The sequence below is a fragment of the Helianthus annuus genome, chromosome 12 (genome assembly GCF_002127325.2).
Source record: "Helianthus annuus cultivar XRQ/B chromosome 12, HanXRQr2.0-SUNRISE, whole genome shotgun sequence".
Taxonomy (NCBI): Eukaryota; Viridiplantae; Streptophyta; class Magnoliopsida; order Asterales; family Asteraceae; genus Helianthus; species Helianthus annuus.
In genome coordinates, this window is record NC_035444.2 from 53,931,121 (window position 1) to 53,942,044 (window position 10,924).

General features: G+C 37.5%; 2 protein-coding genes across 20 annotated transcripts; both read left to right on the top strand.

The window, feature by feature from the left end:
• Positions 1–1,973: 1,973 nt before the first annotated feature.
• LOC110894930 (succinate-semialdehyde dehydrogenase, mitochondrial) lies at positions 1,974–8,359 on the top strand. Of its 19 annotated transcripts, none has more exons than XR_004874104.1 (17): positions 1,979–2,417; positions 2,573–2,593; positions 2,726–2,912; positions 2,983–3,099; positions 3,186–3,359; positions 3,435–3,500; positions 3,615–3,692; positions 3,759–3,832; positions 3,990–4,056; positions 4,170–4,313; positions 5,512–6,169; positions 6,345–6,409; positions 6,546–6,637; positions 6,709–6,905; positions 6,974–7,329; positions 7,473–7,584; positions 7,873–8,359. XR_004874104.1 is itself a non-coding variant. In XM_035980552.1 (15 exons), exons 5-11 carry the CDS (start codon positions 3,234–3,236, stop codon positions 6,423–6,425), a joined length of 636 nt encoding a protein of 211 aa, XP_035836445.1. In that variant the 5' UTR covers positions 1,975–2,417; positions 2,573–2,593; positions 2,726–2,912; positions 2,983–3,099; positions 3,186–3,233; the 3' UTR covers positions 6,426–6,637; positions 6,709–6,905; positions 6,974–7,329; positions 7,473–7,584; positions 7,669–8,359. The 19 variants fall into 19 exon arrangements, 16 of the variants coding, with proteins under 16 accessions (XP_035836446.1, XP_035836447.1, XP_035836445.1 ...); XR_004874105.1 differs by having other exon boundaries at positions 1,980–2,417; positions 3,031–3,099; XR_004874103.1 differs by having other exon boundaries at positions 3,031–3,099; positions 6,345–6,637; positions 6,974–7,316.
• A 33-nt stretch (positions 8,360–8,392) lies between these two features.
• Positions 8,393–10,654, top strand: LOC110894931 (ER membrane protein complex subunit 4). The gene is made up of 2 exons (XM_022142188.2): positions 8,393–8,735; positions 9,946–10,654. The coding sequence occupies exon 2, from the start codon at positions 9,946–9,948 to the stop codon at positions 10,483–10,485; it is 540 nt and encodes a 179-aa protein (XP_021997880.1). The 5' UTR covers positions 8,393–8,735; the 3' UTR covers positions 10,486–10,654.
• The last annotated feature ends 270 nt before the right edge of the window (positions 10,655–10,924 follow it).

Sequence of the window (10,924 nt, forward strand, 5' to 3'; positions counted from 1 at the left end):
AGGCTCAAAGTTGAAGGCTCCACCTGCTGTTATGTCAATATAATGATCATAACTCTGATCCTTACTGCCACCAGATGACTCTTCTTGACCAAAAAGTGTTGTACTACCAAAGGAATAGTCATCAACCACTTTTCCTGACTCTTGTAACTTCTTTTTCTGGTTAAGCTCTCTCTCATAAGTGAGAAGCCTACCATGAAGTTGAGTCAAACTCATCTCCTTGAACCCAACAGAGTTTCTAATAACAAAGGCTATAGTATCCCACTTTTCTAGCAATGATCTAAAGAACCTACTATTTAAAGTACAGTTAGCATATTCAACATTAACCGGTTTTAGCTCACTAATCAGACAACTAAACCTCTCAAACTGCTGGGTCAATGACTCTCCCTTAATATGACAAAACGTTTCATACTTTTGGTTTAACACTTCTCTGTTGTTCTCAATGACTTCTTCTGTCCCACTGAATTGCTCTTTTAGTGCATCCCATAACTCTTTTGCACTGTTACAGTATAACAGGCCAGTATAGACATCATTTGGTAGAGTTGTAGCAACTATACTAAATGCTGTAGCATCTAACTCAATTTTCTAAAAATCCTGCTCAGAGTAATTCTCTGGTTTTTTAGGTACTTAGACCTTGGGATCTTCTGCACTTGGTACCATCGGAACATGTGGTCTGAAGATAACCGATTTCCAGCAACCGGTGTTTTGCTGTGCAAGGACATGACCCATCCTACGTTGCCAGATATTGTATTCAGATCTGACAAGCATAGGTGGTTGGTACAGGGTGCCAGTGTTATGAGGATCTTATGTGTTTGAAGACATTTTGGTTGTTTTACAAAGTTTTTTATTAACCAACTTTGAACGTGATTAAACTTTTGTTTTCAACAAATACGCACAAACAATATCAATGAATTGAGTTGATCTTTTATATCAAATTGACTGTTAAATCGAATTTGAGACCTAAGCTCTGATGCCAATTGTTAGGATCTGAGTTTGAATTGTTTGTGTTTGTTTTAAGATGAATAATGAAAAATGATAATAAGTATGGAAATAATGCAGCGGAATGAAGAAAACTTTATAACACAAACAATGGAAGATATGCTTCATCATGAACACTTTGTATTGAATGATTGTTTTACACAATGAGTCACGTATGCATGAATTACAACTCTCGCTCAGCCTGAGATCACAGAGTTTGTTCGTACAAAATGCAAGTGTGTGAAGTGATCTAATAGAACAGTACAAGCACTGTCTATTTATAGTACAAAGTCTAACCTCTGCTAGCTAAACACTGTTACATTATAAACACTGATTACAAAACACTGATGACTCTAAACTCTGATGGGCTCTATCCTCTGATGACGCTTTTGCAGACCTTCTTCAAAGGCTGATCAGACCTTTGCTTCCATCAGACCTTTGACTAGTAGCAGACCTTAGAATCAGCAGTTGTTAAATGCCTTTGTCATTGGAAGGAGAAGGAATCCAAAACACTGTTTATTCTGGATCAGTTATTGCAGAACTGTTTTGGCTTTGTATCATTTGTTCTCAATGTAGGATCCTGGATCCACATGAGCCAACACATAAGAACCTTTTTAACAAAATTAACTTCTCATATATCAGTTACAAAATCATAGATTTATACAACTTCAATTATAACCCATGTAAAAGATATAAAAATATAATACAAAATAAACTCATTTTCAAATCAATAACTTCAACTAAAGTCCATAAGCACAATCACCTACTCGTTCTCTAGACCTAAACAGCTAAAATTGAAAAAAAAATGAAGCTCGTTTCTATTTTTTCTTTTGAATCGTAATTCGTAAACAACCCTATCTATATTATTATAAAAAGGAGAAGTGATGTATAAAAAGGTAATTTTGTTATAGGTACAAATTTTGAAGCAATGTATACAAGGAACCCAAAGCCTGTTGAGAGGGACATTTTAAGACGCTTGGGGGTAAATAGGAGAATTCATCCTAGAGAATCCCAACTGTCGGCTTATGATGGGGAGCAGAACTGATCGGCCGTGAATGAATGCTTTAAAAGAGAGACAGAGAGAGAGTTTATGGCAGAGTGTTAGAGAGAGAGAGGGAGAACGCAGGAGAAAAGGCCGAGCCGGTCAATCAACGGTGGTCTCCCACGCTGGTTCATGGCCGGAAACAGTTGCTGTCGTCAGTTTTACTCCTATGTCTGGTATAACCCTTTACCCTCCCCAACAGGCTAGCACCCTTCAGATGCCAGACAAAACACCAGCCGTTGCCCGGTCGCCGCTGCACCGACAACGGTGTAGAAATTAACTTTCGATGTAATAGCTTTCATCACCCAACTAAAATTTGGGGACTTTCTTGATGACAATAGTGAATTCGGATTAGGGTTTCGATCACCCCAGTTTCTCCTTGGCCTCTTCCCTCTTTCCGGTACGTCTCCTCCGCCAGCCACCTCTCTAATCCATGATTTACAATTGTGGAATTTTATCAATTGTGGAATTTTATTTGCATTTGTTTAATTCTTGGTTTGGTGTTTGATTTTGGGTTTTCTATGGTTTCAACGCATCAAACGATTGCAAGAACAGAACATCAACAACAATCATCAAGTAAGTGAATAACAGATTGATCCTAAACCCTAATTTTTCAAATTTATGTTTTAATTTTAGTGACCCCATATCCTAAGTAAATTGGAATTTTTATCTAACTTCTCTAATTGGTGTTCTGATGTTTGAAATCAGTAATCACGTCTGGTGCTCCGGTGACTGGCAACACCGCTTTTAATCAGGTCGGTGATATGGCGTCAGATCGGGTGGTCGGTTCTACATCAATACCGGATACTGTATTTGGAATCCTTCTAATTCGATCAATAATACTTGAATTTCGTTCCAGTATCCAGATTATGACTATCATCTTCTACATTTCAAGGTATGTTAAACCTGCAACTTTAGTTTGCTTCACACCATTCAGTTTTATATCAGATGCTCTTCCGCTTCAGAACTCGAATTATCGATAAACGAATTATTTTCGGACATATTCGGTTCAGAGATCGATGAAGGCTATCTATCTGATATAGTAGTGGCGGAGACGCGTCTAGGGCTTTGAAAATTTACAGGTAATCATTGTTTGTTCTTAAAGAGGTGATTATTTGTTTTACGTTATGCTTTTGGATCAGCTCCTCATGATTCCAATAACTTGCAGCCAGTTAGTGTGGTTGGTGCAATCACTCCATGGAATTTCACCATCGCAATGATTGCTCGCAAGGTTGGCCCTGCTCTTGCCTCTGGCTGTACTCTGGTCATAAAGCCCTCTGAGCTCACACCATTGATCGCCTTAGCAGCAGCTGAGCTGGCCCTTCAATTGGGAATTCCGCCTGTAAACCCACGCCTACCACAACTTTTTTTTAATCACTCATCACATAATGTCTAATTACATTTTTGTCCTCTGAAGGGTGTCTTGAATGTGGTCATGGGAGATCCTCCTAGCATTGGTGTTTCTCTACTAGAGAGCACACAGGTTTGTTTTTATCTGATAATTTACATTAGTTACGGTTTATTGTAATACGTGATACCTCACAAGGTGTTCATTATTTTATATCTGTTGTTGGTTTTATAAAATAAATAAATTTAGGTCAGGAAGATAACATTTACTGGTTCCACCGGTGTTGGAAAGAAGCTGATGGCTGGTGCATCAGAGACTGTTAAAAAGGTAGTTTTAGTAAAATTAATGTTTTATGCTGCAATCATTAGTTTTACCAAAAAAGGGAACTTGTAGGTATCTCTTGAACTTGGTCGTAACGCGCCTTGCATAATCTTCGATGATGCTGACCTGGAATTGGCAGTGAAGGTGTAAGTGAATCCATTATTTGTTAAACCTGTCCGTCCACATAATAGGGTTACATACGAGCTCTATATACACAATCAGTTAACCCGTTTTGGAAACCCGGGTCGTATATTTAAAAACAGTAACTTAGTAATTTCTTGTTCATTCTGTCTGTTATTTCAGTTGTCAACTAAATTCAATAACACTGGACAACAATGTGTATGCACAAATAGAATACTTGTGCAAGAAGGTATGTATTAGTGACTTATAGAAGTTAAAGCAGTGCTTTTGTAATCGTCAGGAAGTATCTATCATCCCTTTGCTATATTTTTCCTAATCAACCTCACTGTTGAATTTTTATAGAGAGGCTGTACCTGGGGCCACTGGATCTTCTGCAACTGGTGCAACATACTTTGGTGTGATAGAAACTACCAAAAAGTGGATTCGAGAAACACATCTGAATCTTGGCGGTCACTCGGCTCCTCTCATTGCTGGTGCTTTAGGCAGGTAACTGTCTTTCTTGATTGTTGTCTTACTTGCATATGCCAAGTTATGATTGCATTTGTTAATAAATCCATTAATATTTTTAATATATTTTAACAAATGAAAAAATCGTCTGTTTGTTTATCTCCACAAGCTATGATATTTTTTATGTCTAACAGGATGGCAATATGGTCATACTTGTTTGAGGTTGTTGCAGATTTAATTTGCTTTTATGATTAGATCGTTGATAGCTGATATCAGTAATTAAAACATTTTGATTACAGTCTATTTTATGGAAATAGGGGTGATAAACGGGTCAGGTTCGCGGGTTCAACTCGATCCGAACCCGAAAATTATACACGAACTTGAATCCGACCCAAACCCGAAAATCGTATCATTCATATGTACCTGAACACGATCCGTTCAACCTGAATTTTTTTTTTCCTGAAATAACTATATTAAAATTAAAAATTAAGTAAAAAACACAAATGTATATAACACAATTATATTTAAATTATAAAATCTTATATTAATTCTCTTTTTAAGTAATAATTATGGAATAAAAACATACCCATTTAATTTATGACATAAAACATATTGTAAAAAATATAATATAGTATAAATGTGTTAAACGGGTCAACCTGCCAACCTGCTCAGGTTGACTCGAACCGTTAACCTAAACTGGTTCGCTGGTTGAACCTGAAACTGACCCGAACCCGTTTAGACTAAACCTAAACCCGCGAATTTCATGTTAGGTTTGTGTCGTGTTTTCAGGTCGTGTCAGAAATTAACACCCCTGTATGGAATGCTTGATTGTCGTTTAGTTGAAATTGAGGCGAGTCGCACCACTGATCACTCTTTTGGTTGAAATAAGGACAATGAGTAGCACACTAGCACTGGCTGATCTAACGATTTATTAAAGAATTATGATTTGTAAACTATAAGACATCCCATTCAGAGCTTCAATCAACCTGTCATGTTTTATAGTTTCAAATATTATGTATTTAAGCACTATAGTTATTGGCACTTGCCGATTATTGCTTATTGCTATGAGCAATAAGGTGTTCTAATGTGGAATCCTGCACTATTTAAGCTTCCCTCCATCGAGTTGCTTCTCTTCAATAAGATCCGGCAGGAAGTTCAAAACTAAATTATTTTTATGGATTTTTTATACTATGTTTGAATAAAATAAATTTATTTATTGATGGAATTGGTGTTACAGGCGGATTGGATGCATGAAGTGGTCGTACGGTGGTTGTATAACTTGGGGCAATAAAGATGCCAATATGATATCATTCTTATGTTTTTTTTCTCTTGTGCAACCCATCTTACTTCAGCATGGAAAATTATATGTTATATTATTACCTTCAACAAAAATTGGCTGTACATAGCTGCAAATCTAAAACCATTCTGGTGATTAATATTCTCACGGCACGGCACTGCCACCATCGTCGCCGCACGCCACATCAGAAACTACATCCCTGTACATAGCCCTAAACTCACCAACCTAAGTGATATGTTTCTCGCCGCAACGTGCGGGCATTCCAAGTATTATATAAACACACATGTATATATGATTTTTAACGTTTTAGGCTTAAATTATGTTCTCGGCCTGTATTATCGACTCCGCTGCAACGCGGTGAGGGTTTAATCGGAGCATCAAAGTCCATCGGGTCAAGGGTTTCTACCATGATATGACGAAAGGTCAGTGATGTTGTTGTTTGGGGCGATAGCAGTGGTAGGTGGTGGAAAAATCGAAGCCTCAACAGTGGCGGCTTTAGGGTTCCTTCATGAGTCAGTCTGGAGCGGTTAGGATTCCGGCAGAGGAATCCTCAGATGGTGAAGTTGAGGTTTGGTAGTGACTATGGTGGTGATTACAGGTAGTCAGGAATGTAAGAAAAGTTGTTCTGTTGTTAAAACTGCTAAAATTGCTTGATTCTCTTATTGATTTTGGATTACGAACTTATTTTTTTTATCTAATGAGGCCTTTGAATTGATATCATAGTTCTATTAATATGATATATTTGCTTTATATTTATGTGATGATTTGTGCAGGACTTTTTTTGTTACGATGACAACGATTCAATGGCGGTTGAAGAAGATTCGACGGTGGTGTCAAGGTTGTGGTCGTTTTAGAATAGGGGAATTGGATATCGTTTTATGCGTGTGTAAATATTCGTTTTTTATTCAAATAACTTATATTATCATCATAAGATTATTGTTTTCATGATATTGTTTTTATGAATGATCAAGAAGGTGAAACGTTGCATTCATGATCCCGGCAGGCTGAGATAGAGGGTTGCAGGTCACCATTGCAGCAGGAACCGCCATTTGCAGTCACACCACTGGTAATCGCAGTCCATTGCCCACTTCAATAATATGTACACAAAACATAACTTTTATATTTCTGTTCTTGAAGATATTGGTTTTACAAGATGCTTTCTTACGGTTAAAAGAAAGTGGAACTGGTCCAAACTTGGAAGGTTTGTTAATCTCTTTCGAAGAATTCAAACTGAGATCCGGTTTGTGGGCATATATGACAAGTTCATGAACGCCTTCTTAAATGACGTTAAAAGGCTTAAATTCGGCAATGGTTTTAGTGAAGGTGTGGCCCAGGTAATTGATAAAATATATTGACTTTAGTTTCAGCTAAACTAGCAGTAATTACAATTATATTTTTGCAGGGACCATTTATCGATGAAGCTGCTATATAGAAGGATGTGCGTTGTGGCACCAGTTAGCGCCGGGTGAGCCACGTAGGCGGCCAGGTGGCTCACGAGCACAACAACGGGGTGCCACAAGCGGTCACATGTGAGCGCTGGGGTGAGCATGGTCGCCGGGTGAGCCACGTAGTCGGTCAGGTGGCTCGCGAGACACACCAGTTAGTGCCGGGTGAACCACGTAGGCGGCCAGGTGGCTCGCGATGATTCGTGAAGCTTTCTTATCATTTTTGAAGCTCTCCTAACGTTTTAACAATAAATGGCGATTTGTGCGTAAACTTCAACAAAGCACCGACTTAGTGTTTGGGTTTGTATCTCTGGTAACCCGAATTTAGAGTTGCATTATGCAGTCATTGTTTTTATTCCTCTAATGTCTGCATCTCCCAGATCTTTTTTTTTTTTTTTGCAATAGATCTTTTTTTGTTTTGCAATTACTGATAATTTTACTTGTATTGATATGCAGTTTGACTTGATTGTTCCAATAGCGCTAGAGGAAGGTGCAGACAAATCATACTCGAGAGGACTTTCTATAGCAACTTGTTGCCACCATCTCTGCCAATGGAAGCATTATATCAGTAAAACCCATATCCCGACCTTTAGTTACTTTAAGTTTGTTATATGTCTCATGAAAGTAACCCTAAATGCTTGCTGGCGTGCAGATAAAGATTTTTTTCTTAAATTTAGGGATTACGAAAGACGATTTCCATGCAATTACATGGTTTACCAGCTGGGCCGTAGATGTAGACCATAGTTCAGACGTTGCTAATACAAACACGTTATTAATTGCCCTTTTAAGATATTATGAAGTGACCGGCCTGTTACTTTATTTGAAGTGATGAATGTATTCTGTTTGTGTTTGGCAGGGAAAATGTTAAGAATATCTGTGGAGATAGAAATATGTCTGTTGCAGAGAGCGCTGCGCTAGGGTTTATGTGCAAAGATATTATTGATGCAGGGAGGTTTATGTGGCTGAGGGAATATGGACTAGAATCCAAGTTGTCAAATATTTCATTTAGTTTTTTTTTTTTTTTTTTTTTGGTTTTTCTAACGGCTGGATTTTATATTAAGATTTGTTTCCCAGCTAGAAACTGATGGAACTAGATTTTGGTACTAATTTAAGATGAAACTTAGTGTCCGTTGGTTGGTTTTGGTTTTTTGTTGGTTTCGCTTCCTCTTCATTCATTCATTGCAACTTGCAAGTGATAATATCCGTTTAGTGCATCTTGTTAGTTTCAACTTTTAGCCCATTCATGTCGAACATTGATACAAGAATTAAACTTCTTTCATGTGATATGAATCTTTTTGGATAATAGAATTTTATGTGCTATGAAAGCTTATTTATATAGTTTTGATTTAGCTGTACTTCTATAACGTGCAGGGACGTGTACTATACTATATACATGATTTGAGACGGGCACTATGGTAATATCAAACTAACTGTTCACACCGCCGCAACGCGCGGGTCTCCCACTAGTCTTCCGTGAGACAAAACTTCGGTGTCAAAGAGAGAAGGGGAAAAGATGTTGTAACTCAATTTTATGGGGATTGGTTATGCATATTCTTTAAACTTATAATCCTATTCATCTCAAAAGTTGAACTGGGTCAAAGTGTCAAACAAGCCCTATATTTATACTCTTCAATCAATCTGTTCGTCACAAAAACCAAGGGTTTCGTCGATTGAATATCACAGTTGGAAGTCAAATCTAGTCTAGATTTGCTGATAACGGTATGTTTAACCTAATCCATCGTGATCTTAATGTAAATATCTCGTGTTCTTCTATTTCAATTCGAATTCTTATTGATTTAATCGCCATAGAATCATTCTATCTCGTTCTCAGAGATCCAGTTTCCTATATTCTGATTAGATGTTATCAATCCTGTAAATTCAACGTGTTTTCGATCGATTTTGAATATTTAGAGCGAATTCTAGATCTTAATCGTTTGAAGAACTTGTTTATCGGCTGAATTGGATTCTAGGGTTTGTATTTGGAAATGGAAGTTCTTTAGTGTAGATTCAAGATTTAAGATTATAAAACTTGTTTTGCCCAATTTTTTTATTAAATTATCTGAAGGCATATGTATCTGTATTGAGAGCATTTAGGTTTATAGATGCATTCACTGAATCACTGGTATCTGGTATGCAATTCAAACCTCATGCGGCCTTGGTTTTAAAAATGCACTCACCGCCGCACAGTCTGATGCGTGCATTGTTCACTGGGCACACTTTGTAAGTGTGTTTTTATGTTTAAGAGTAGTAAGTATGCTATAAGTTATAAGCGTGGTTTCGTGTTTAAGACTAAGGGCCTGTTTGTTTACCTCTTAATGAGGTTTTTAATGGTTCAGATCTCTTACTGATTCAGCACTTAATGGTTCAGACTGTTTGTTTCGTGAGCAGATGTCTGAATGGTTCAGACATTTGCCTCTGAATGGTTAAGTTTTATACTGAGTCTAAATGGTTAAGACCTCTAATCTGAATTGGTCAGACATTTGCCTCTGAATAGTTAAGCATTATACTGACTCTTAATGGTTCAGACCTCTTACTGGTTCAGCACTTAATGGTTCAGACCTCTTACTGATTCAGCACTTAACCATTCAGAAGTTGCCAAATAGCCCCTAAGTATGTTTATAAGTGTGTGTGTTATAAGTATGTTTAATTTTTAGGTGTTTTATTAGTTATAAGTGTGTTTTTACGCTTATGACTAAGTATGTTTTGTAAATGTGATGTTTAAGTATTAACAATATAATAATTGTTATGTATAATTAATTTTTTAGTATTTTTTTAAATAATTTTTCACATCACGCGTTAGATTTTTGGGCCAAAATTCATGTATCGCGCATTTTAAAACCTAGCTAGTGGCAAGTTGCTACGGCTGGTTTAGACTTTTGATTATTTGATTTCATTGTTGATACATTTTATGTTTTATTTTGTTTGCTAGATGGAGAAAGGGAAAGGAGTGATGGGAAGTCGAAAATGGGCTGTTGAATTCACCGACAACTCATCCACTCCTTCCACTCGTGACATTCCGGATCCGCCTGGTTTCACGCGTGTCCCTCATGATCAAGACGATTCTACCCTGAGTCGTCAAAAGAAAGATGCGGAAGCAAATTGGAAGTCGCAAAAAGCATGGGAAGTAGCCCAAGCACCGTTCAAGAATCTTATGATGATGGGGTTTATGATGTGGATGGCTGGAAGCACAGTGCATCTGTTTAGCATTGGTATAACGTTTTCAGCTCTTTGGCAACCGTTAAGCGCGCTGCAAGGGGTCGGGAAGGTTTTTGCGCCTTACAAAGATAGCAAAGTGGATTTACTTGCACCTAAATTACTGTTTATTGCCCTTAATTTGGGGGGTATGTTGCTTGGTGTGTGGAAGCTAAACGCTTTGGGTCTTCTGCCAACACATGCGTCGGATTGGGTTTCGTCTTTGCCTCCTGCTCGTGAGGTTGAGTATTCAGGTGGAGGTATTGCTTTACACTAAGATAGTAAGATCTATTTGTGAGCTTTAATATTTACGAATCGCTTCAATGTTTTCTGCAATAATATAGGTATCTTACACAATGTGAAAACATATCTTTATAGTACATTGTTTGAAGTTTGAACTTTATATTCTGTGAGGTTAAGAAATTGTTAGTGTAGATGTTGCATCATATCCTTCTTTATGCTCTAAATTTTATCGAGGAAAATGATAGTGAGCTTATCAGTGCAACAAAGTGTAAATGAGAGGATGATTGTGTGGTGAGTTATTATAGTTTACGGTTTAGGGTTTTAAATCGTTAGAAACAACACTGTTATTTTGGTTAACGTACCCTGTTAGGCGTAGGCACAGTCACAGAATTCTGGCCTATCATGTCTCGACAAAGAGCCAACCGGAACCCGAATGCTGCACTAGCCAGATTGCCCGACAAAGTTAGTACTGA

Bases quoted from the DNA above. Each gene is read 5' to 3' on its own strand.
- LOC110894930 (XM_035980553.1), top strand. From the start codon at position 3,234: ATGATTGCTCGCAAGGTTGGCCCTGCTCTTGCCTCTGGCTGTACTCTG. The intron at 3,693-3,758 runs GTAGTTTTAGTA...GGGAACTTGTAG, and splicing joins CATCAGAGACTGTTAAAAAG to GTATCTCTTGAACTTGGTCG. The intron at 3,833-3,989 runs GTAAGTGAATCC...CTGTTATTTCAG, and splicing joins CTGGAATTGGCAGTGAAGGT to TTGTCAACTAAATTCAATAA.
- LOC110894931 (XM_022142188.2), top strand. From the start codon at position 9,946: ATGGAGAAAGGGAAAGGAGTGATGGGAAGTCGAAAATGGGCTGTTGAA.